The 26,862-nt window shown below is 41.1% G+C and overlaps 1 protein-coding gene across 1 annotated transcript in view; it reads right to left on the bottom strand.

The window, feature by feature from the left end:
• MYO1E (myosin IE) overlaps positions 1-26,862 on the bottom strand; it is a 239,662-nt gene that overhangs the window by 93,927 nt on the left and 118,873 nt on the right. Inside the window, exons 5-6 of the mRNA XM_066275467.1 lie at positions 15,126-15,213; positions 10,866-10,955 (exon numbers count right to left, since the gene is read on the bottom strand). Of these exons, the coding sequence (XP_066131564.1) occupies positions 10,866-10,955; positions 15,126-15,213 (178 nt within the window). The remainder of the gene's footprint in view (positions 1-10,865; positions 10,956-15,125; positions 15,214-26,862) is intronic.

The following is a 26,862-nucleotide window of genomic DNA, read 5'->3' as shown; positions in this document are numbered from 1 at the left end:
AATGTAAAAAATTATTATCTGACAAAAACACCCTCTTATTTTGTTTTAAGATTAAGTCATGGCTTCTTCAAGTAGGCGTAAATGTAAGAATAGTTCTGAAACCTTCTGTTATATATGTGGCTGTTACACTCTTCAACGTCAAAGGCACAATATTTCATAATTTGTGACACGTGCATATATTGCCTATTTTCAAGTTCCCCTTGGTGATAAAGACAAGAATTGGGCTCCTCATATTGTGTGTCATAATTGTGAGGAAATGCTTCGTGACTAGACAAAAAGAAAACGCAAAGGAATGCCTTTTGATATTCCCATGGTTTGGCGTGAACCTAAGGACCACAGCAGTGACTGTTATTTCTGTCTGATCCATACAAAGGGCATCGGCAAGAAAAAATGGCATATAATTGCATATCCTAATATTCCTTCAGCAATATGACCTATCCCACACTCTGAGACACTCCTGGTTCCAGTTTTCAATGGTTTTATTTCTTCTAAGGATGAAGAAAGCGAACATGGTGATCAAGTATGTTTTGATAAGATGAGGAGGAAATAGTTGTAGAATCTGAAGGGTCTTCTTCTGATGCCAAGCAGTCATTAAACCCTCAGCAGTTTAGCCAACCCAAATTGAATGACTTAGTAAGAGATTTGGGCCTATCAAGAAAGCAGCTGAGTTATTAGCCTCCAGACTTCAAATAATGTACTTCACTGATCAGCTAAAATATCCCATTTCAGGAAGCATGAACAAATTTCTGTGGACTTTTTTTCCGAAGACAAACACTTTGTTTACTGTCATGATATCAGTAGTCTTCTCAGCCAGCTAGGTGTTACCACTGACAGTCCAACAGAATGGCGGCTATTTCTTGACAGGTCTAAACGAAGTCTGAAATGTGTTCTTCTACACAACAGTAATGTTTATGCAGCGGTTCCAATTGGTTATACAGAGAGGTTTCACGAAGTATCCTTGCTTTCTGTGTTTGTGGGACAGCCAAGCTCGGGACAAACACTGGACACAGAAGGAGTGGCTGAAACATGAAGCTCTGGAATTAAGGTTGCAAAATATTGTGAATGAACCTGTAGTTCATCGAGACAGGATCCATTTTGCCCCACTTCACATCAAACTTGGCTTAATGAAGCAGTTTGTTCAGGCTTTGAATAGAGAAAGTGAATGCTTTCAACATATTATTTCTGCTTTTCCTGCCTTGTCTTTTTTTTTTTGTATTTTTCTGAAGCTGGAAACGGGAAGGCAGTCAGACAGACTCCCACATGCGCCTGACCGGAATCCACCCGGCATGCCCACCAGGGGGCGATGCTCTGCCCATCCGGGGTGTCACTCTGTTGCGACCAGAGCTACTCTAGCACCTGAGGCAGAGGCCACAGAGCCATCCCCAGCGCCCAGGCCATCTTTGCTCCAATGGAGCCTTGGCTGTGGGAGGGGAAGAGAGACACAGAGAGGAAGGAGAGGGGGAGGGGTGGAGAAGCAGATGGGTGCCTTTCCTGTGTGCCCTGGCCGGGAATCGAACCGGGACTCCTGCACGCCAGGCCGACGCTCTACCACTGAGACAACCGGCCAGGGCCCTGCCTTGTCTTTTGAGAAGATAAAAGCAGATGTATTCTATGGACCTCAAATTCGAACCCTCATACATGATGAAGAATTTTCCAGGAAGATGAATAAGGAGGAGAAAGCAGCATGGCAGTCTTTTGTGGCAGTTACAAAGAACATCCTTGGCAACAAAAAAAAGCAGAAAACTATGAACTTCTGGTTCAAAGGATGCTGTTGGCTTTCCGTGACATTGGATGTAACATGAGCATAAAGATTCACTTCCTGAATAGTCACCTTGATAAGTTTCCTGAAAATCTTGGAGCTGTTAGTGATGAGCAGACTACTGCTGGAGAATCAAACGAGATTATCCTCAACAAGTACACAAATGCAAGAGCTACAAACATAAATTTTTGCCTGAATAGAATTTAAATAAGTTTTGTGCAAATTTTATGATTAAAATAAATGTTTTAATATGTTCTATTTTGAAATTGTAGACAAATTCTGATGCAATCATATCTTTTAGTGTATTTATTGCATTATATAAATTATATTTTCACAAAGATGATGCCCAAGAAGACATTCTACTTCATTATGTTAAACTAAATGTTGAAAATTTTACAATAAGATGAAAACCTAAAATCTTGAATAGCACACTCAAATTAGGTAAGAGCAAGTGTTTTTGTGGGTGCAACAAAAATTTTGTTCCCCAGTGTTATGGATACTGGCCAATAATTTTCTTTCCTTTTTGTCTTTATCAGATTTTGAAATTGGGATAATGAGTTTGGAGTCTCTTGTCCTCTTGAATTTTTGGAATAGTTTGAGAAGAATAGGTATTAATTCAATAGGTGTTTGGTAAAATTCACCTGCAAACCCTTCTGATCCAGGACTTTTGTTTGCTGGAAGTTTTTAAATTATTGATTCGTCTTATTGGTTGTAATCGGTCTGTTCAGATTTTTGTTTTTTCCTAATTCAATCTTGGATTAAATGTTTCTAGGAATTTATCCATTTTGCCAGGTTGTCCAATTTGTTGGCATATAATTATTTGTAGTATTTTCTCATAATCCTTTGTGTTTCTGTAGTATCAATTGTCATTTCTGTTTCATTTCTGACTTCATTTATTTGGGTTCTCTCTCTCTCTTCGTGAGTCTAGTTAAAGGTTTAACAGTCTTATTTATCTTTTCAAAGAACCAGATCTTGGTTCCATTGATTTTTTATAGTTTTTTAAACTTTATTTCATTTGTTTCCACTGTGATATTTATTATTTCCCTCCTCTATTTATTTTAAACTTTGTTTGTTGTCCTTTTTTTAGTTCCTTTAAGTGTAAGATTAGATTGTTTATTTGAGATTTTTCATGTTTCTTGACGTAGGCCTATATTGGAATGAATTTCCGTTTAAAACTGTTTTCTTTGTGTACCATAGATTTTGGGTTGTTGTGTTTACAATTTCATTTGTCTCAAGGTATCTTTTGATTTCTTCCTTGATCTTATTGTTAATGTATTCATTGTGTAATAACATGTTATTTAGAATTCATGTGTTTTGTGTGCTTTGCAGAGTTTTTGTGTGTTTTTTTCCCCTGTAATCAATTTCCAGTTTCATGCTACTGTGATTGGAAAAGATGCTTGATAAAAATTTTAATCTTCTTAAATTTATTGAAATTGTTTTGTGACCTAACATGTGGTCAATCCTGGAAAATTCCATGTGCACTTGAAAAGAATGTATATTCTGCTACTTTGGAGTGAAATACTTTTTTTGTTTTGTTTGTTTTTTTACAGAGACAGAGAGAGAGTCAGAGAGAGGGATAGATAGGGACAGACAGACAGGAACAGAGAGAGATGAGAAACATCAATCAGTTTTTCGTTGCGACACCTTAGTTGTACATTGATTGCTTTCTTATATGCGCCTTGACCGTGGGCCTTCAGCAGACGGAGTAACCCCTTGCTCGAGCCAGCGACCTTGGGTCCAAGCTGGTAAGCTTTTTACTCAAGCCAGATGAGCCCACGCTCAAGCTGGCGACCTCGAGGTCTCAAACCTGGGTCCTCGGCATCCCAGTCCGATGCTCTATCCACTGCGCCACCACCTGGTCAGGTGGAATGAAATGTTTTGAAAATATAAATTAAATTTATCTAATGGTCTAATGTATCATTTAGGACAGCTGTCTTCTTGTTGATTTTATGTCTGGAAGATCTTTCCAGTGATGTCAATTGGTGTTCAAGTCCCCTACTATGATTGTATTATTGTCAATCTGCCCTTTATATACATCAAAATTTGCTTTAAATATGTAGGTGTTCTTATGTTGGGTGCATAAATGTTTATAAAAGTTATATCTTCTTGTTGGATTGAATTGATACCTTTATCATTATGTAATGTCTTTATCTCTTATTATCACCTTTATTTTAAAGTCTGTTTTGTCTGATACAAGTAGCACTACTCTAATACTTTTTTGTTTCCATTTGCATAAAATATTATTTCCCATCCCTTTATTTTCACTCGTTTTGTCTTTTGATGTGAAGTGGGTCTCTTGTAGACAGTACACACACACACACACACACACACACACACACACACACACACACCTCTTGTTTTCTTATCCATTCAGCTACCCTATGTCTTTTGTTTGGAACATTTAATCCATTTGTATTTAAAGAGAATCTTTATAGGTATGTATTTATTGCCGTTTTATTATACATATTTATGTCTCCCCAACTTTTCTTCTTTCTTCTTTTTAAATTAGAAATTAGTCCCTTTAACATTTCTTGTGATGCTGGTTTGGTGATGAATTCTTTCAGTGATTTCTTGTCTAAGAAGCTTGTTATTTCTTCCTCAGTTTTAAATGATAGCCTTGGAGGGTAGAGTAGACTTCACTATAGGTCCTTGCTTTTCATCCCTTTGAATATTTCATGCCAATCTATTCTGAAAATATTCTGTTGAGAAATCATTTGACAGTCTTATATCAGTTCCCTTAAAGGCAAGTTAACTGTCTTTCTCTGGATGCTTTTAAGGTTCTCTGTTTTTAAACTGCTGTTTTAGTTATAATGTATCTTGGTATGGGAGTCTTTGAATTCATCTTATTTTGGACCATCTGTGCTTCTTGGACTTGTGAATCTTTTCCCTGAGAACCAGGTACAAAAAGGTTCTCAATCCTTTGCTCTCTCTCTAATCTTTCTGGTACCCCTATGATGTGGATATTGTTATGCTTATGCTTCTTGTTGTCCCAGAGGTCCCTTAGACTATCTTCAACTAAAAAAAAAATTTTTTTCTTTTTGCTGCTCTGATTGTTTTCTTTCTTTTTTTAAATTTTATTTATTTATTTATTTTGTGTCAGAGACAGAGAGCGTTACCGAGAGGGACAGACAGGAAGGGAGAGAGATGAGAAGTATCAATTTTTCATTGTGGAACCTTAGTTGCTCAATCATTGCTTTCTCATATGTGCCTTGACAGGGGGGGAGGCTACAGCAGACCGAGTGACTCCTTGCTTGAGCCAGAGACCTTGGGCTCAAGCTGGGGAGCCTCGCTCAAACCAGATGAGCCCACGCTCAAGCTGGTGACCTTGGGGTCTCAAACCTGGGTCCTCTGCATCCCAGTCCGATGCTCTATCCACTGCTCCACTGCCCAGTCAGGCTGATTGAGTGCTTCTGATGCATGGTCTTCCAAATCTCTGATTCCATCCTCTGCTTTATCTAATCTGCTGTCAATTTCTTCTAATGTATTCTTCATTCCAATTATTGTGTTTATTGTTTCTTATTGGTTCTTTTTTTAATGATTTCTATGTCCTTTCTTATGCTTTCTATCTCTTTTTTACATTCTCACTGAGTTCACCCATTCTTCCCTGTAGTTCCTTGAGTGTTCCTCCCCACCTTTTTTTTAGAGCAAGGCAGAGGAAAGGAGAGAAAGGGACAGGAACTTCAAGCTGCTCTTGTATATTCCCTGACTGAAGAATCAAGCTGGCAACCTTTGTGCTCCAGAAAGATGCTCCAAACACTGAGCTATCTGGCCAGGACTTAATTTTTCTTGATATTTTTAAAAAGAAAAATAGAGAGAGAAAGGGAGAGTGAAAGGAAGGGGAAGCATTCATTTGTTGTTCCACTCAGTCGTGCATTCTTTGGTTGCTTCCCGTGTGTGTCCTGACTAGGGATCAAACCCTTGTCATTTTCTGATGACGCTTTTAACCAACTGAGCTAACCAGTCAGGGTCCGTTGAGTTTTCTTATAACCACTGTTTTAAATTGTGTATCTGGTACATTGCTTGCCTCCATTTCATTTAATTCGCTTTCTGCGGATTTCTCCTGTTTTTTTCAATTGGGGTTATATTTCTTTGCCTCCCTATTATGACTGCTTCTCTGCATTTGTTTCTGTGTGTTAGGTAGATTTGCAATGGCTTCCAGTCTTTGTAGGGTGGTCTTATGTAGTAGGTGTCTTGTGAGTCTCAGTAGTGCAGTCTCCCTGATCACCTGAGCTGGGTGCTCCAGGAGTGTCCCTTGTGTGGGTTATGCGAGCTCTCCTGTTGTAATTGAATGTTGATTGCTGTTGGCCCTCAGGTTGGCTGACTGTGAGGATTGACTCTGACCAATGTGTATGAGGTGCTGTTCAGGGGTTGACCCTTATAAGCAGAATTTGCCTCAGAAAAGTCTGGTGCCTGCCAAAACCCTCCTTTGGGTGTGCAGTTCGTAAAGCTACTTAGGTTGTGGTCTGGTGTGGTCTGAAGCCTGCCACCATTGTATTGGTTCTGGCCTCTTGGGAGAGAGTCCTGTTCAGGTCAATGTTATATGCTGACTGGAACCAGCTCTGAGCTACCTGTTAGGAGCTACAAGGCAATTCATGGTTGTTAACTGTCTATGCTGGGTCTGGGTGCATGTAGGAGGGGCCAAGCTGCATACTGAAGCCAACTGTCACTAATACCAGGTTTGGGGCATGTCAGCAAAAGGCCCAAGGCACCCCAAGATCTGTTGCCTCTGCCTGTTGCCCATTCGTTAGGTTCAGCCTCTCAAATAGCCTTAGGAAATACATAAATTGTGTGAGTTAAGTTCTCAATGAGTCACCTCACTGAGAGGGGCGAGTGGTGTTTACTAGGTTAATACAGATTCAAATTCAGCACCAGTGCTGGGTCTGAGGTCACTCATCAAAAGCATCAGGGTACACCAAGGCCAGCTGCCACCCAGCTGGGGCTGGGGAGCTTTGTGGTAAGGTGGGGTCTCAGTGAGTCATTAGGGTGGAGCCAGTGGAGTTCATCAGACTCAGACAGATTAAGATCTGGCCTTGTGAAGGAAGGGCTGTGCACAGGAACAGTGGCGTCTGCTAGGCACCTGTGGAAAAATGCCCCTTTCCCTAAAGCCACAGAGCTCAGTCTCTCCCTGTGCATTTCTGGCACCTCTCTGAGCTTGCCTGAAATTCCTCAAGAGTTTTTCAAGAAAGACTGCAATGGGAGCCCCAACTGGCCACTGCTAACAAATCGCTCCACCAGGTGCGAGTTGGCAGTGCAGGACCTTAGAGCAGCAGTTCTTAACCTGTGGGTGGCAACCCCGGTGGGGTCGCTTAAAGCCATCGGAAAATACATAATGCATATCAGGTATTTACATTCCGAATCATAACTGTAGCAAAATTACAGTTATGAAGTAGCCACCAAAATTATTTTTTGGTTTGGGGTCACCGCAACATGAGCAACTGTATTGCGGGGTCACAGCATTAGAAAGGTTGAGAACCACTGCCTTAGAGAGATGGCAGAGTGGGGCCAGTACGCTTCCCCAGACTAATGCCATACGGAGAGGAGTGCTCAACCCAGAAAAGATGGTGTTGTGGTCAGTAGGAGAGAGGTATTCAGCACAAGGACATTGCTGGCTGTCTTCCAGCCCTGTTTCTGAAGCCACACAACCTAATCTCTCTCTGTATGACCCTCGAATGAATGAGATTTTCTGAACTGGCCTTTTAAAAGGGGACCAGGAGCCCTGGCCGTTTGGCTCAGTGGTAGAGCATTGGCCTGGCGTGCAGGAGTCCTGGGTTCGATTCCTGGCCAGGGCACACAGGAGAGGCACTCATCTGCTTCTCCACCCTTCCCCCTCTCCTTCCTCTCTGTCTCTCTCTTCCCCTCCCGCAGCCGAGGCTCCATTGGAGCAAAGTTGGCCTGGGCGCTGAGGATGGCTCCATGGCCTCTGCCTCAGGTGCTAGAATGGCTCTGGTCACAACAGAGCGATGCCTCAGATGGGCAGAGCATCGCCCCCTGGTGGGCATGCTGGGTGGATCCCGGTCGAGCGCATGCGGGAGTTTGTCTGACTGCCTCCCCATTTCCAACTTCAGAAAAATATTTAAAAAAATAAAAATAAAAAAATAAAAGGGCACCAGGGTTTACAGCAGTGTCCCATCTCATGTGGGCAGCTGGAATCACCACTGATTTTCATAGCCAGTTGTTATGTGGACTCCTCTTTGCAGCACTGGTACTCCAGGCTGGGGACCACAGTGTGGGGTTAAAATTCCTCACTTCTTAGGAAGGACTTTTTGCCCTTGAGATATCCCTCTTGATTCTCTTTTTTTTTTTTGTATTTTTCTGAAGCTGGAAACGGGGAGAGACAGTCAGACAGACTCCCGCATGTGCCCGACCGGGATCCACCCGGCATGCCCACCAGGGGCGACGCTCTGTCCACCAGGGGGCGATGCTCTGCCCCTCCGGGGCATCACTCTGTCATGACTAGAGCCACTCTAGCGCCTGGGGCAGAGGCCATGGAGCCGTCCCCAGCACCCAGGCCATCTTAGCTCCAATGGAGCCTCACTGTGGGAGGGGAAGAGAGAGACAGAGAGGAAGAAGGGGGGGGGTGGGGGTGGAGAAGCAAATGGGCGCTTCTCCTATGTGCCCTGGCCGGGAATCGAACCCGGGTCCCCCGCATGCCAGGCCGACGCTCTACCGCTGAGCCAACCGGCCAGGGCCCTCTTGATTCTTAACTGCTGTGTGTGGTCTGCCATTCTTACCAGTCTCAATATGTTTTCTTCTGCATATCCTTAGCAATAAGACTATATTCAACTAGTCTTCAGATAGCCATCCAGGTTGATTGTTCTATAATTTAGTTGCAATTTTGTTACAGTGCTAGGAGGACATGAGTGTAACTTCCTCCTAATCCACCACCATCTTGGATCTCCTATCCTTAATTATGTTTTTATAATATGCATTTTAAAATAAAAATTGGATCATAAAACAAATATTGTACTTATAACCTTTAAAAAAATTAACAATTTATTATGGTATCTTTTTAAATAAGTCATTATCAACAGAGAAATTAGATATTATAACCTAAAAATATTGTTGGGTCAAAGACAATGAGCAGGCCCTGGTCAGTTGGCCCAGTGGTAGAGCATCAGCCTGGTATAAGGATGTCCCAGGTTCGATTTCCAGTGAGGGCACACAGGAAAAGCAACCATATGCTTCTCCACCTCTCCATCTCCCCCTTCTCTCTCTCTCTCTCTCTCTGTCTCTCTTCCCTTCCCAAAGCCATGGCTCAATTGGTTTGAGCAAATCGGCCCCAGATGCTGAGGATCAGCCCCAGACGGGGGCTGCCAGGTAGATCTTGGTCAAGGCTCATGCAGGAGTCTGTCTCTATCTCCCCTCCTCTCACTTGGAAAAAGAAAACAAAAAAAGACAATGAGAATTTTCAATTTTGATAAAGATTGCTATCCTGGGAAAATGTGTCCATTTTCAACCAATAGCATCTTTTCTCTGGTATTATCAATCTCCTTAATGTTTGCCCACCTCAGAGACAGAAAATGATATATCATTTTAATTTACATTTTTCTCATATTCATAGGAACATCTTTTGATGTCCATTAGATGTTACTCTGTGTGTGTCAACTGCCTGTCCATATCTTTCCCATCTTTTCATCAGGGTTGTGTAACACTATTTTGTAATCAGGAAAATACTAATAGCTGGGCATTTTTGTTTCGTTTTACAAAAATTTACCAATGTATCATCCTTGTCTAAGGATAAAGAATAATTTGTATTGGAAAATTCAAGAGAAATACTGATTTAATTATCTTCTGCTTTCTAGGGAAGGCAAAAGAAGGGGGATGTATAGCCAAAGAGCTAAATTTGGTCAAGGCCATTTTTACAAGGCAGATGGAGATTGAAAAAAAAATAAAAAACATCATGTGGAAAATTCATTCACACCTTTTTCCTTATTGTACTACCTAGAAATTTCTTCAAGATAACACAACCCATGCATTAAACAAAAATAAATAAGTAAATAGATTAACAAATGATTAAATAGTTTGATAAATATTGAACAGCAAGAAAAATGAGGTTAATTCTGCCAGATATAAATCACCAGGGAACTTAATTACTGCAGGATAAGAATTCTCTTAGAAAATAGAAGCTTCTTGAGTCACCCCATTAAAATAAAAATTTATTTATAAAAAGGAAAAAAAAGAAAATAGAAGCTTCTTTACAAAGTAGAAGGGTGAAAAAGAATCGTTTTTCTCCAAAATTCCCACTTATTTATTTTAAAATGGTCCAGAAGCAGCCTCACAGATGGCTCTTTGAATGTTTTACTGCCAGACATAATCTATAAGATAAAATGCAAAATCTACATAAAGCGAAGCTCCTGGGCAAATACTCCTTTTTTGGGGGTAAATGTGGCTTTTTGTCATGGGGAATGTATTTATTTTCATTCCTGCCAGCCTTCCAATCCTCAGAAGACACTCAGACAGAAAAACATTTTCATGGGCAATGGTGATAATGCACTTGGCTGACATTTTTATTATCTTGGGTAAGTGGGCCAGTCAGGAGGTAATCTGTCAGTTCAGACCAATCATCTTTGAGTACTATTATGTTACATGACTGTACATAAAACAAACACATCAGGCTATAAGGGGTGGGGGCGGCGGCGGCTCACTCTGCGGACAGAGAGGAGGAAGGCTCTCCTCACGGTGCCGGATCAGTATCTGTTCCCTTCATTTCCCACAGACCCCATCTGGGAAGCAGAAGCCAAGAGGAGGCTTTGGGAGATAGTCTACTCACCTCTTTGGGAAAGAAGGCCTTTTCTCCAGGGCACAGAGCAACTACTCTAGCACCAAAGTTGACATTCTTACCTCGTTTTATTTTCCTTAGGAAGGCAACTCAAGTTTGAGAACTGTTTTTAAAAATTATTTGATTTCTATCCTGGGGTTCAAAACTAACTTCAGTTAAAGAGCAAATTGAAGCGTGGCGGCACACCGCAAGAGCAAATGAGGAAAAGATGAGAAAGGCAGCCTTCTGATGATATGTGGAAAGCCCCCGTTTCCTCAGGGAGCTGGACTGAACAGGTGTATCCCCATCCTCAACCAGGTGATACTTCCTGAAACAGGGAAGACTTACGAATCGGCTGGAGTTGTTGTTGCGGACAGTTTTGGCGTTCCCGAAGGCCTCCAGCAGCGGGTTGGACTGCAGGATGATGTCCTTGACATGCTGTTACAGCAAACAGACCCGTGGTTAGGACAGTGCAAACACACACCACATCGTAGAAAGCCAAACTTTCCCTAAAGACCTGGTTTCTAAATGCAGTCAGGTGAGAGGCCTTAAATCCATATGTCCCTGCGGTTTCTAGAGGATTTATTCTTTCCTCTCAACGTGTGTGTGTGTGTGTGTGTGTGTGTGTGTGTGTGTGTGTGTGTGTGTGTGTTCCAACTCCCTTGACTTCATTCAAGCAAGATTCCTGGAGCTAGCTGCCGCCACTAAATCGAGATCTACAAACCTTACCTGGCTGGGCTTCCAGACCAGCTATGCTCACCCTGCCGTTTTGATCAGAATCTCTACTACCACTGCCCTCTCTACCCAACCAACTATCCCTGCTCTACTGCCTGCTGCAGCACCACCTCCACCCTCCTCACTGCCAGTGACAGGTACCTGCAGAGAAATTACAGTTTCTTCTCCTCAAACAAGGTTGTAGTCTCAGAGTTCTGTGCTTCCAAAACTATAATATGTGAGAACCACCTCGGGACTTTGTTAAAATGCAGATAGAGGATTCAGTAGGTCCAAGGCAGGACCCGAGAGTCTGCATGTCTAACCATCTTCCTGGTGCAGCTGGTTCTGCCAGGATGGAATCAAATTGAAGCAGGTAGGGCTAATGCTGGCTTGTACAGAACAATTACCCAGCCTACTGGAGGGGCAGAATTTGGGTTTCAAACAGCCCAATTCTGTGCCAGATTAAAAAGTGTGCAAAACACGCCACAGGCAAGATAGCTCAATAGATAGGAGTTGATGCTGGAGAAGTCTTTCAACAAGTGAGTCATTCCTTGTACTTCTAATTATTCACATTTTTATGGTTAAAAACACGTTCCAGAAATAACAAGTCTTGGGGTTTGTGTTCTGTAGCTACTGACTAATTTCAAGCCAAGAGCTCTGTATCATTGTCCTCATAGGAAAACAGGAAGAGAAAAGTCAACATTAAACGTCTGCAGTCTGGCCACGAAGTCATGGTCTGGAGAATAGAGGACTAGATTAAGGCATTAACTACTAATTGACTATGCAACAGCCAAAGTGTTCCCTTTGGTACCCTCCTGAACATTCAGAAGAGGAAGAACTGGATTTACATTGTCCAGAGACATGTCATTAGCGATGGCATCAAAGGAAAATTCTGGGTGGTCTCTTTATGAGGTTAGTTTCAAAGCTTAGAAACATTACTTCCAAGCCACCAACTCTCTTTTAAAGACTCATGGATTTATACAACCTTTGCTTTTTTTTTTTGGTAAAATCAATTTTGATATGTGGATCTTCACTAATCAGTTATCTGTTGTTTGCAGGTCAGACAAGCCTATATCATTTATCAACACTCAGCTTCTCATGGGGATAGAGCAAAAGAAAGGCTTTTCCCTGTCTCTTGCCTTCTTTAATTACTGTCTTGTTAATCAAGAATCTTTATGCATGTAGCCCCATCCATTTATCCATCTATCCATACACTATCAAGATGTCCAATAGCATTCTGTGGTAAATGTATTGGGTAAAAGAGAAAGCAAATTACAGTAGAGGATCAGCCCACTCACAAAACAGCAACCTGAATTCCTGTCTCCATATCCATCTGCTAGGGAGAGGGTGTGATTACGTGACTGGAATAAAGCAAGTGGACTGCACCATACTGATCTAGGTTCTTGAGCTGCACTCACTGTCTAATATGGAAGCCATGAGCCACATGTGGATTTGATCTGCATCATGGCTAGGCTCAACTGAATGGGCTGTAAGTGTAGAATACAGAATGTGAAATATCTCATCAATTTTTAATATTGACTGTATGCTGAAATGATAATGTTTTGGGATATGGCGGGTTACATAAAATAGATTTTTTTTTTTTTACAGAGACAGAGAGAGAGAGAGAGTCAGAGAGAGGGATAGACAGGGACAGACAGACAGGAACAGAGAGATGAGAGGCATCAATCATTAGCTTTTCGTTGCGCATTACAACACCTTAATTGTTCATTGATTGCCTTCTCATACGTTCCTTGACTGTGGGCCTTCAGCAGTCTGAGTAACCCCTTGCTCGAGCCAGCGACCTTGGGTCCAAGCTGGTGAGCTTTTGCTCAAACCAGATGAGCCCTCGCTCAAGCTGGCGACCTCGGGGTCTCGAAACTGGGTCCTTCTGCATCCTAGTCCAACACTCCATCCACTGCACCACCGCCCGGTCAGGACATAAAATAGATTTAAAAAATTAATTTGAGGCCCTGGCCGGTTGGCTCAGTGGTAGAGCGTCGGCCTGGTGTGCAGAAGTCCCGGGTTCGATTCCCGGCCAGGGCACACAGGAGAAGCGTCCATCTGGTTCTCCACCCCTCCCCCTCTCCTTCCTCTCTCTCTCTCTCTCTCTTCCCCTCCTGCAGCCGAGGCTCCATTGGAGCAAAGATGGCCCAGGTGCTGGGGATGGCTCCTTGGCCTCTGCCCCAGGCGCTAGAATGGCTCTGGTGGCGGCAGTGTGTATTCTACACTTACAGCCCATTCAGTTGAGCCTAGCCATGTTGCAGATCAAATAATAATAATTTGATAGGCCTCTTTTTACTTTTTTGTAATGTGGTTACTTAAAAATTTTAAATTATGTACATGACATGCGCCAACTTTCTACGAGACAGTGCTGCTCTAAATCTTCCTTTCGTTCAGCACATACAATTACGCACAGTACATAATACTTGACAGTGATAATAAACAACTATGTTACTGGTTTGTGCATTTACTGTACTATATTTTTTGTTATTTTAAAAATGTATGCTTTCTACTTCCATGAAAGTTTGCTGAGAAGAATACTGTGGTATACCAGCAGAGAAGCCTCATACCTCGCGTTTATTACATCTCTTGATTGCATCATTTTCTCTTGTGCTTGATTTAATCTCCTGTTGATTTGTACAGAGCCATGATGTGCAGGCATGTAGCCTAGCAGCAATAGGCCTAATGACGCAGTTCCCAGCACATATCCTGACAGTTAAGCAGGGCATAACTGCAGAGTAAGACACGGCTATGCCCACCCCATTCTCCACACTGTCCGCTTGAATGTGGGGCTTCTCTGCCTACCTTTTATTTCCTTCCTTTTCTTTTCTCCTGCAGTCTCTGGGCCTTTTCCTTTTCTAGTGTCTACTCTTTAACCTTTTCCTTCTTCCTTTTTCTCTCTCCCTCACCATTTTAAAATTTTTGTAAATTTTTTGAATTGGAAATTTATTCACATAGTTCAATCATAAAAAGGTTCAAAGGGTATATAGGGAGAGTATGCCCTCCCCTCAGGCTCCTCAATTTCCTCCCTGAAGGAATCATCATCAGTTTCTTATATATCCTTCGAGAGAAATGTTATACATATCCAAAAGGTATTGATATATGTTCGCTCCCTGCCCCCACCCTCCAAAGGGCAGAACCTTATACAAAATGTCCAAAACCTTGCTTTCTGCAATTCATGATATAGCTCGGAGATCACTGCCTCTCAGAACATGGAGCTTCATTTCTATGGCTAATATTAACTTCCTTTCTGAACCATACATTATTTCACCAGTCACTGACTGATGAACATTGAAGTTGTCTCTAGTCTTTTACATCACAAAAGAATGCCACATCAAAAAACTTCATACAAGTACCATTTTGCATATATTTCAGCACCTCTACAGGATATATTCTCTTAAGCAGAATTAAACACGTCGAAGGGTACACACATGTTTAACAGAGTTTGCTGAAATGCCTTCCAGAAGAGTATACTAATTCAAGCTCCTACCGGGAATGTATGAGCAGCTACATCCCTCTTTTTACCAACAGAATGTTTAAAACACTACACGATTTCTGCCATTCTGACAGTTAAGAGAATAGTGTTTTGGTAAAATTTTAACCTACATTATTCTTATTATCATGAGGGTAAACAAATTTCCATTTTACGAGTCACTTATATTTCCTTCTCTAAGTTGTCTTTTATGCTCTTTGTGTTTATTTTCCTTCCGTATTTTTTATCTTTTTACTGGTTGGTAGGAGCTCATTCTACCGTGGCATCTCCATTTTGTAACATGCTATTTCTTTGTAGATTTCAAGTTTCTTGAGAACCAATATTTTTTCCGTGGAAGAAGAATGGAGCCTCTTACATTTCACGTAGGACAGGGTCTCAAAATGGGCCACATCACATCTCACCTGGACTTTGGGGCCTCCTCCAGACACTCGGGAGATGTAGCTCATGATGTATTTAGCTGCCACTGTCTTTCCAGCACCGCTTTCACCACTGAGGAAAGAAAGACAAAAACATTCTCCCATGAAGTGGATGACAACCAGCTCTCTCCCTTCAGACCACCCCCACCAAACATAAAAAGAAGACAGGTAGAAAGAAATTCAGTAGAAAGTGCTCAACACTGATTGAAAAAGGCTGATCAGGGCAGAATCGGATCACTTCCATGATGTCTATGAGTAATACTAACATGGTGTGTGGACCAGGGTCCTAATAATCATCATCGTGGACATGGGGTCTTCAAACTTTTTATAAAAACCGCCCACTTTTGCAGTGCTGGTCAACCTGGTCCCTACCGCGCAACCAAACAGCGCTGCGATTGGCCCACCATGAAAGCTGGACCGCCCACTAGTGGGCGGTAGGTTGACCAGCACTGCAAAAGTGGGCGGTTTTTATAAAAAGTTTGACAACCCCTGTAGGAATGGAATGTTTTACAAAAATTACGACTGATACAAAGAGTGTAAACATAGGAAAAAATCATGAAGCAATGTTAAGTGAAATAAATCTGATTCAAGTTACATATAAAATATGTTACAAAAATGGAAAGAAAAAAGTACCTAAGGAAAAAAAAACTAGAACAGAATATTAGTAGAAGTTTGGGTAAAGGAAAAGATATCATGGGAGATTTCTTTTAGTTCATTGTTCTCCAAATATTTAGTAATGCATATATTACTTCTAGAATTAAAAAATAAAAGAAAAAGGAGGCATTCTCAGTTTCAACCCGTGTGCCTTGAACTGATGCAAACAACTTTAAAATTGAAGTTCTAAAATTAAACGATGAGGCAAAATTAACTGTATCCTGAATAACAAAGACTACCTTGCGTTTTGTGGCTTTACTGTATGGGGAAAATGCAGTATTATTTATAGTCTGCTCATCAAAATACCCATTCTAACTTCAAAATTCCCTTGAATTCATGCTGACCTCAATTCCAAATACTCAATTGAAAACATGTTTAAGTCAGTCAGATATCTCATCTCTCTCTTGGTAGCCTTTGTGTTACCACGATAGAAATATCTAAAGGCGTCGGCCTGGCGTGCGGGAGTCCCGGGTTCAATTCCCAGCCAGGGCACACAGGAGAGGCGCCCATCTGTTTCTCCTCCCCTCCCCCTCTCCTTCCTCTCTGTCTCTCTCTTCCCCTTCCACAGCCAAGGCTCCATTGGAGCAAAGTTTGCCTGGGCGCTGAGGATGGCTCTGTGGCCTCTGCCTCAGGTGCTAGAATGGCTCTGGATGCAACAGAGCGATGCCCCAGATGGGCAGAACATCGCCCCCTGGTGAGCATGCCGGGTGGATCCCGGTCGGGCGCATGCGGGAGTCTGTCTGACTGCCTCCCCGTTTCCAACTTCAGAAAAATACAAAAAAAAAAAAAAAAAAAGAAGAAAAGAAATATCTAAAGGAATCCATATCATGTAAAGTAGTGGCATTTAGTACGAAAAATTCAGACAATATATTTTTTTGCAACTGGTGTTCAGGAATTTTAGGGTGCAGAATACCTGGGGTTTTTTTTTATAAACACCCAACTAATGCACTGTTATCAATTGTTTAGCTACTTAAGAAAAGAGGAAACATTTGCTTAGAGTACAGTCTAACCAGGTGACCCTTACCCTCAATGGAAACTGAAATATGATTTTGAAAAAAATGTAATATTTCAAAACAAAAACAAATAAATAAAGTAGCCATCGTAGCAAAACTCAGAAAGAACTTTGTTTAACTTTCTTAAACTAATTAGCGAGATGATGGGGAAGAATAAGAAAACCATATTCTTTGAGGATCTCAGAGTTCTGAATCCATTCTTGTACTTAGCTTCCGGCTTCTAGGTCACATGACTAGGGAAATCAGACTGAAATTTCAGAAGGAAAATATATGGTGGCAAGTAAAAAACCAGTAAGCCTGGGATGAGCTCTCATCCCATTTACAAAGAACACTCTTACTCACAGGCACAAATATCATACGCACAGTAAGTCTTTCAGCTCTATGAGAAAATTATCTGTTTAAATGGTCCATGTAATCAGATGATTTATATGTTAGATCCTGGATCAAAACATACACTCTTTCTCATGTGAACCACAGAATCGGTCAACAAGGAAGCTCCATCTTTTAACTTTGTAAATAATGTGAACATTTAAGAATATTGGAAAGTCCAAGAGTACAATGGTACTACTACCCAATATAATATTACACAGACATTTAAAACAATTAGAAAACTATGTGGTAACATAAAGACAATGTAACTAAAGTAGCAACCTAAGTAGAAGACAATATGTCTATAGTGCAATTACAACTCTGTAAAAATAATGTGTGGACAAAAATGGAAATGGAACAAGGAAAAAAATACTTGCTTCAAGGGGCTGATATTTAGATGACTCTTTGCTTCTTTATTTGTGATTTCTCTTAATGCTTACATTTTTGAGAAAGGCAATTACCCGTCAATTTTTAAAAACAGCATTTCCAGAAAAAAGTGGTATCACATATCACAGTGAAGATCAACAAGAATTGATTTCTTTAGATTATTACTCAACTTCCTATACCATGATGAGTAAACAGATTTTCATTTTAGAATTTCTCACAGCAAACTGAGTGTGTGCATGTGAAAGAGAGAAAGGAAAATATCAAGTTCTTTAAGAACTATGAAATAAAAACAGTGTTTCCCCCAGTGTCTTTGGTTAATAACGTGATCAAGTGTGAAATATTTCAGCTCTTTTGTTGGAACAAAAAAAACCCCGGAAAATAACTCATTCCATATATTAAAATAAATATACCAGGTCCAATAATAGGAAATCTACGTTCTCAGTAACTGCAATGTTTTTCAGAAGATTTAAAATAATTAGTTCTGGCTGAACATTGATCAGAATTTTCATTTCTTGGTTTCAATTTACAGCACTTAAAAAGAAGTCTTATTGATCAGAGGCAGGTAATTTGCCCAGAATATGGTACAATAATGGGAAGTTAGATAATTACTTGAAGCTTACAGTATATACAAACAGGATTATACTGGCCTTTCGGGATGGGAAAAGACTGCTTCTTCCCCTGGACTGACACTCAAGTGAAAAGAATGTGAGGGTATCAGACAAATTACACAGCAAACCCAAAATTATTGGCTTTAAATTTCACAGCAGATAGAGCAGTTTGTTTGGCTTATGGTTATAGGCAGCCTTTTTTAATTTAATTGCCTTCACTTCTAAAGTGAACAAAAAACTACTCTAGCAGTGTAATTTTTTAAAATTAATTTTAATTGGGGTGACATTGATAAATCAGGGTACATGTGTTCAGAGAAAACATCTCCAGGTTATTTTGACTTTTGGTTATGTTGCACTCCCCTCTAGCAGTGTATTTTAGAAACAGGCCCCTAAATCCAGCAGCCTGTCAGAATCCTTAAAGTACTTAACAAATGCCCATGTTTGGGATCCTTTTCTGACCTGCTGAATCCCAAACTCTAAGGACAGGGCCTAGAAATAAGAGTTTTAAACAAAGTCCCATGCTCTTGTATAGCTAGCTGGGAATCAGCCACACAAATTTAAAAGGAAGTAAGTCGAGACATACTTCATAGGAAATATGAATTCAAATAGGAAACGATGTAGTTTCTGTGTGCATTAGCTATAGAAATGAAAATATATGCTAAAATGTAGAAGAAATGGAAAGAATGTTCTGGGGTGGGGGTAGGGAAGCTAATTACAATGGTATATTAATAATTGAATTCAAGGACCGTAATTGTTTGTCTTAGTCTGAAGGTTATTCCTCACCCAATGGTGTGTTCAATTCAGTTCAACTGCTAGCAAATGTAAAAATGTCAGTCATACTTTTCAGATATCTCATAGAATAAGGAGAGTCAACCATTTCTACTGCTGGAAGATCAGCAGTCTATTCCCATCCTCCCCTTCCTAGTCTCAAAAAATGTCTAATGGTGCTTAACCACAGTACCTGTTGTTCTCGTAAAGTAAGTTCATGTAATTCAAATGTTGCTTTTCCAACTGTTTGCACGTTAGAAAGGATAAAAATTTATAGCAAAAATTGTATGTGTATTTGTTTACCCAACATGCATCATCTAATCGCTGCCATGTGCCACGCTCCAGGCTGGGGGCGGGAGCTGTGGCTCCTACCCTGGAGGTGCTCACTGCCTCCTGGGAAAGGCGAGTGCACAGATGTCATAATAAAACCGCGTGGCAATGGGGCACTGCTGTAGCGATTCCTCGGGGGGCATCTATCCCTGACTGGAGTGGGCGTCAGGAAAAAGTTCCTAAAGGACGTGGTACTATATAGTTAAGTCTCAATGAGACAGATAAGTTAGTCAGGTGGGGGGGGGGAGAGAGAGAGAGAGAGAGAGAGTGTGTGTGTGTGTGTATGTATATGTATATGTATGTGTAGGAAGAAAGGAGAGAAAGAGGGAGAGGGAGAGTGAAAATGTGATGTCACCAGCTGGGGAATCAAGGTGAAGGAGATATAGGAGTTCTTTGAACTATCCTGGCAATTTCCCTGTACACTTAAAATTACTTAAGGCCTGATTAGGAGGTGGCATGTGGACACAGCGTCAGACTGGGATACTGAGGACCCAGGTTTGAAACCTGAGGTCACCAGCTTGAGCACAGGCTCATCTGGTTTGAGCGCAGGCTCAGCTGCTTGAGCCCGGGGTCGTCACCTTGAGCATGGGATCACAGACATGACCTAATTAATGGTCACTAGTTTGAGCCCAAAGTTCACTGGCTTGAGCAAGGGGTCACTAGCCCAACTGGAGTCCCCCCACCCCTGGTCAAGGCACATATGAGAAAGCAATCAATGAACAACTAAGGTGCCACAATGATGAATTGATGCTTCTCATCTCTCTCCCTTCCTGTCTGTCCCTGCCTGTCCCTACCCCGCATCTCTCTCTCTCTCTAAAAAAAAAAAAAAAAAAAAAATTACTTCAAAATAAGTGGTTTAGAAAAAAGCTTATGGGAAAATTTGCAAATCTGAGAATTAGGTAGGAAGAAGTACATGTAATCTATGTTCACTTTTGTTCCTGTGAAATATCTATCTATCTATACACACACACACACAAATATATATTTCTTTTAATTGTCTTGATCAGTAGCTGATAAGAGATGATCAGCAGACAGTTGAAAATGTGATTCTGGAGCACTGGGAAAAGGATAAAGATAAAGATGGAGTGATGTGAGTGATCAACTTGGAAAAGAGAATTGTGATGGTGAGAGTGAGTGAGATTACCAAGGAAAAGTATGACCGAGAACAGGCTGAGCTGGGACCTTGGGGACTGTGGCAGCCACTGTCTGCTCCCACTCAGGCACATTCCCCACCTCCCCTTTTCTGATAACATCCTGATTTGGTTCTGGTATCTGTCCCTGCATACGAGACACAGGGAAGCTGGTCCTACTCTCAGCAAAGACTATCTGCATCTGATCCTCCCAGCAACTGTCTAGAGCCCATATAAACAAAGTTGCCCAATTGGACAGAAGGGAAAAATGAGTGGGAGAGGTTCCTCTCTCCTCTAGGAAGTAAGGAAAACATGACTTTCTGATTGCCACTGGCAGCCACCTGAAACCGTCCTGGGGAACCAGTCTTAGGAGGTGTGGACTGTGAAGCAGAGAAACGAGGAAGAACCTTGGTCTTTGTGGCATCACTGGACCACGAGTCAACCAGCCACGGGGTCTGCACAATCTCTGCAGGTTTTCTTAGGTGAGATAACGAATTTCCTTAATGTCTAAGCCAGTTTGAATTAGATTTCCAGTTTCTGGCAGCTCAAAGCATTGCAATGAAAAGGGGACCACTGACATTTCAGGAGCATCCTGAAGAAGCAGCTCCAGAGCATGCTGGAAAAGAGAAGCAGGAGGAAGACGTGGCATCATGAAACTCAGGGGCTTGGGGTCACCTGTGTCAAAACGGCAGCAGATCAATGAGACAGTGAAGTTCTGAAAATGTCCACTGGGACCTATTCTTTCGGACCCTTCTGTTTTGATATAGGGACCTTTTAGGATTGACTTTGACTCTTATTTCCAAAGGTATAACCCAAGGATATAAAAATACAAGGATAAGTTTAACAAAATGACCTTTTCTATTTCTGAAGTTATAGATGGTGAGCATATTAGTGACTAAAAAGTCATCCAGAAGATGAGAAACAACATTAATTCCAAAGGAGATTGGTGACTGACCACCACAGATTGGTGTTTGTCACAGGTGAGGGGGTACGAGGAGGGTGAAATGGGTAAAGGAGGTCAAAAAGTACAAATATCCAGTTATAAAATAAATAAGTCACGGGATGTAATACACAGCATGTGACTACAGTTAATACTACATTGCATATTAGGAAGTTGCTAAGAGAGTAGATCTTAAAAGTTCTAATAACGGCAAAATGATATTGTAACTACATATGGTGATGGATGTTAACTAGACTTAGTGTGATGATCACTTCATAATATACACATTTATCAAGTCCTTTTGTACACCTGAAACTTAAATGTCAATTATACTTCAAAAAAATATTTCAAAAAGGAGCAAATTGAAATATTCTGGATGTAATAACTGTAACTTGTGTCCATCGAGTGTTTAAAGCATGTCAGGAACTGTGGTGGGGGCTTTACACGTATCAATCAGTGACCTAAAGAACAGCCCTGGGAGGCAGGTGCAATTCTTATCCCCATTCTTTGATGAGAAATGCTAAGCAACCTGCCCAGCGATCACACAGCTAGTGAGTGGCATTACTGGGAAAGCACTTGAGACAGTCTGACTCAGTAGCTACACAGCTGCAGATGAGGGTAATGTGTTTAAAATCCACACATGGGTTAGATAGTCAGTTAAAATCAGCAATATCTCCCAAAGAAACTCCATGAATAGCACAGTTTGTAGTATCATCAAACTTGTAAACACTCCTGAACCTTTACTGATGCACACCCCTTTAAGTAAGGCTTCTGCCAAAAACAAACACTTACTATCTCACGCACAGCTGGAACTAACAAATCCTAGCCTGCCTGCAGCACTGGGGTCACAAGACAAGATGTGATCAAGAGTGAGAATCACATCAATGAAGGTTCTGGACAGACTCTTCCAAAGACTCAGTTTACACACTCCCTTCCTGGCAGCCCTGGGACCTGGGAATGAGAGAAGTAGGAAGTGAGGCATCTCTTGTTGCCCAAAAAGAAAGGGGTGACCTGTCAAGACCTTGTAATAACACTGAAAAAAAAATCCTCAAAGACATGCAATGGCGAAATGCATAAAATACAAAATGAGAGTATACTAAAGCCACTGAGTAAATGATAAACATAATGAGGAAAGCTTGAACAAAACAAAGAGCTGTTATTTCTTCCCAATCAATTAGCAGTGCCAAGCAGACAAAATTGTGTCTGTGGACTGCCAAGAAAACAGCCCCATGGCAATGTTCACCTTGGCCTAATCAAACGCAACAGGAGGAACCCACTGTTCAGTACTGAGGCCAAGTTTGAGCCCTAGCTAAGCTACTTATTAGCTCTGAAATTCCTTTTAGTGTTACTAGCAGGTATTTTACATCTCTCCTGAAAAGTTTTAAAAAATGTTTAGGTATATTTCTTTATTCAGCTTTCCTTATATTCCTTTAAGATACTGATCCAAGCCTGACCAGGCGGTGGTGCAGTGGATAGAGCATCGGACTGAGATGCAGAAGACCCAGGTTCGAGACCCCGAGGTCGCCAGCTTGAGTGTGGGTTCATCTGGTTTGAGCAAAAATTCACCAGCTTGGACCCAAGGTCACTGGCTCAAGCAAGGGGTTACTCGGTCTGCTGAAGGCCCACGGTCAAGGCACATATGAGAGAGCAATCAATGAACAACTAAGGTGTCGCAATGCGCAACGAAAAACTAATGATTGATGTTTCTCATCTCTCTGTTCCTGTCTGTCTGTCCCTGTCTATCCCTCACTCTGACTCTCTGTCTCTGTAAAAAAATAAAGTAAAATAAAAATTAAAAGAAAGATACTGATCCAAGATGAAGTGGCCGAGGCTTACAGAGGTCACACACATTAGAAAGAACAGAATAAAGAATCCACCCTGTGACTCAACCCCAGAGATCTTTCCACTACACAACGTGACTACGGGTGGTAATGGATTATCAACCACATAACCCGACACCTGCTGACTCAAAGCAGCAGAGAAGTGGAAAGAGTGTAATAGTGGGCCAGGCAGCCCTGGCCTGGAGCATGGCTTTGCCACATTTCAAAGGCAAGATGTTTAACATGTTTCATCTCTCTAAGGCTCAGTTTCTTACCTTGCAAAAAGCAGGGTAGTAACACCTAGTTTGCCAGGTTGTAATTGACATATAAGTAAAAGATGCTGAGATACAAAGCAACTACCCAAAAAAGGTTAATTATTGTGATTATAGATAATATATTAATTAGCTAACGAGTTAGCCCCCCTGAGTAACACACTGAGTGATGATAAAGGAATTTCAGTGACAAAGGATTTCAGGTTATACTTGCAGTGAGCTTGGGGGCAAAGGCAGATTGAGCCGCTGCTCTCCAAACCTACAGCAAGAGAGCAGTACTCATGCAGACTCCACAGTCAGGGCTGTGAACTGACAGGACCTCCTAAAGCGAGGCCAGAGGACAGGGAGCCTCAAAGGCCAATCAGTGCTGCTGGGATAAACAAGAAACTGGGTGGACCAACAGAAACAGAAAAGAGTTCCAATACTAATAATAAAAGGTTCCTGAAATACATCAAAGCAGGAAGACAATCTGAGAATCCATGAAACACTTACTGGGGCCTGGGTAGAGATGAGACACAAGCCAAATATTAGAGTTGCTCTGATTTTTAAAATTTTCTAAGTTTTAATCTTCACTATTATAAATCTTAGGGATACCAAATCCAAAATGTCTGTTGAAGCGGATAGGTCAGAAACTTTCAATTCAATAGTGACAACTCTCCCCTTTTCCGCTACCAAAGTTTTGAGTCAATGAGTCACCAAATTCTTTTGATGTGCCTTCAAAATATCTTTCACATCTTTATTTTTGTTTTAAAAAATATTTACTCAGCACGTACTCTTGTAGATACAATCTACAAGACTCTGCAAACTGGTGTTGGACACATTAAAGACAGAATGGCCTACTCTGTAGAAAAATCTGCTGCAAAATATTTCAAGCAAAAAAATTAAACTGCACTAAGTGTGATGCTTTCATATCGACATCACTTTTCTTTTTTTTTTTTTTTTTAAGCAGGCTAGGACAGTAGGAGCTGAGGCAGGACAAAAGTGACAGAAATTCACTTTTGAAGGTAGCAATAATACTGCCACATAAATATTCTTCAAGGCCTCTAGGTCTCCAGAGGTCAGCTGGCTAGGGCTTCAGAAAGGCTTCTGGCCACACTGCTAAGATCTTGTCTGATGACAGAGATGGTAGAGAATTCGAGAAAAACTTGCTGTTACTCCTTCCCCTTTACCACACCGGATTATTTTATTAAATAGATGTGCATAGATTTCACTGAATAACTCCAACAATATATGTGATTCTAAACACAAATCCAAATTCTAGGTTTAGGAGAAAAAAAAAGTGATGAGCTAAGCAGATAAGGATTGCTCATTTACTGAGCTCACTGGTATGTCTACCTGTGTCTTCAGGTGCTCACCATTGTCAATGATAGTAATGCAGCTATAGCTGTTTCATTTTTCTATTGGCACTGCCTGGAGTCCATATTCACTTCCTGTTCCTTTACTCCTTCATAGGCTTATTCAATGTCACACATCAGTTTCCACTTTGCTTTTCCAACTCAGGTCAGGCTCTCCATGACCTCACTAGATATCTGTATTCTCTCAAGATCCCATCTCTTTTCTACCAATAAATGTATTTTTGTTAACTAACCTTTTATGGTATCATGTCCCTGCTCAGAGATCTGCAAGACCTTCAGATTGATCTGCAGATCATTCAGCTTATCATTCTCAAATGATAGGTGCCCATCACCCAAACAATCTTCCTATCCTGCTCTCCTGCACAAATGCTATACGTCTGTGATACAGAAACAGAAATGGAAACCCGGTCTGGGCCTCTGAGTAACTGACAAGGACCATTTGTCAATGGGAGACTTTTTTCACAACTACACTGATACTCTCTCCTTTCCCCCATCACCCAGTGTGGGTTTCAGAGGTCATCAAGCCATCCATGCTTTCTCCACCCCACACATGCTAAAGGGAAGACCCGAACCGAGTCCCAATACCTTCATGACACCTGTGCTGACTGTTTTAGTCTAAAATGATCTCCCTGTTTTCTTTTTTTTCTTTATTTCGATCTCCCTTTTTCTAACTGCAGTAGGACTTATAGCTTACTAGAATTTCAGCTTCAAAATTATCATTAAATATTTACTATGTGTACCCAAGAAACCAAAAAGCATACACCAGTTTCCTGTCATCAAAAATTGAAACACTACTTAAAATCTGCACATAAAAATGAAAAAATAACATTAAGAAGGCGCCTAAAATGAGGGGTATAGGAGGTGCTACTGAAACTCAGAGGATAGCGATAATTGGGTTGAGGCAGATGAGAAAGGCTGGGGAGGGGAAATAACTCCAGACAGGGAAAAGAACCTGAGCAAGAACATGACTCAATCGAGGGAAAAGAGAGGGACAATTGGGTTAGAGTAGAAAAGAATAAGTTGGATGTGCCCCAAACTAGGGACTTTAGACTCTACTGGGCAATGAAGAGCCACTGAGATGTTTTTGCAGAAACATTATAAACTTGTTACATTTGGGGTGTTGGTATATCAAATAAAAGGGGTTATCACAGTGATATTTGGTGCTTAAAGCAGGAGGTGGCAAGTTTTCCTATAAAAATGACTAGACCACAGTCTCTGTCACTACAACTCAACTATGCAGTTGTAGCACAGCCAAAGATAATATGGAAACAAATGGGTGTAGCTTTGTTCCAATAAAACTTTACCAAGAAAAGCAAGCAATGGGCCATGATGTGTGAACCCCAGGTTGGGGGAACGGCCTATGCTGGGGATAGAGATGCATTAGTATCATTGACAATGATGAGTACCTGCAGACACAGGTAGATACACTGATAAGCTCAGTAAATGAGCAACCCGTACCTACTTAGCTCATCACGGGTTTTTTTGCTCTCAAATCCAGAATTTGGTTTTGTGATAAATTCTCACAATTGGTGTTTTCTGATGTTTTCACATAATAAGATAGTATTTGATAAATGCCCATTTGATAAAGAATGATTCCAAGTTTTAGTTGAGAAGAACTCACATAACTTAAATATGTCTCCTTATAAGTTTATCAAAAGACTGTATCTATTTAAACTCTTTTACATAACTTCTTAAGCAAATATTAACCATTTATGTCATCATGAGATTTTCTAAATTCTGAAAAGATAAACAACATTAATATCTAATGAAAGCTTATTTAATGTTTATTAGAATTCTATTATTGCATATACTACACTACGGTCTCATTGATAAATGCATACCTTTGTAACTACATGGCTTGGAAGAAACATACTGTGGAGTGAAAAGCAGGTATATCTGTCTACCTCCTGGCTTCCTCGGTTGGTAAGGGCTTCACTGACAGAATGCACAGAATACATGAATCAAAACACATCTGTAATTCTATCATACATGTCCATGGACAACAGGCCAGCAAGATAAACAAATGGTCCAGGCATGGCCATCTAGTGTATAAATGCATTGTTACTTCTTGATAAG

This window comes from Saccopteryx bilineata, chromosome 4 (assembly GCF_036850765.1).
Source record: "Saccopteryx bilineata isolate mSacBil1 chromosome 4, mSacBil1_pri_phased_curated, whole genome shotgun sequence".
In the NCBI taxonomy this organism is placed as follows: Eukaryota; Metazoa; Chordata; class Mammalia; order Chiroptera; family Emballonuridae; genus Saccopteryx; species Saccopteryx bilineata.
The sequence above is the reverse complement of the archived record's forward strand: the minus strand, read 5'-3'. Positions and strand labels throughout refer to the sequence as shown.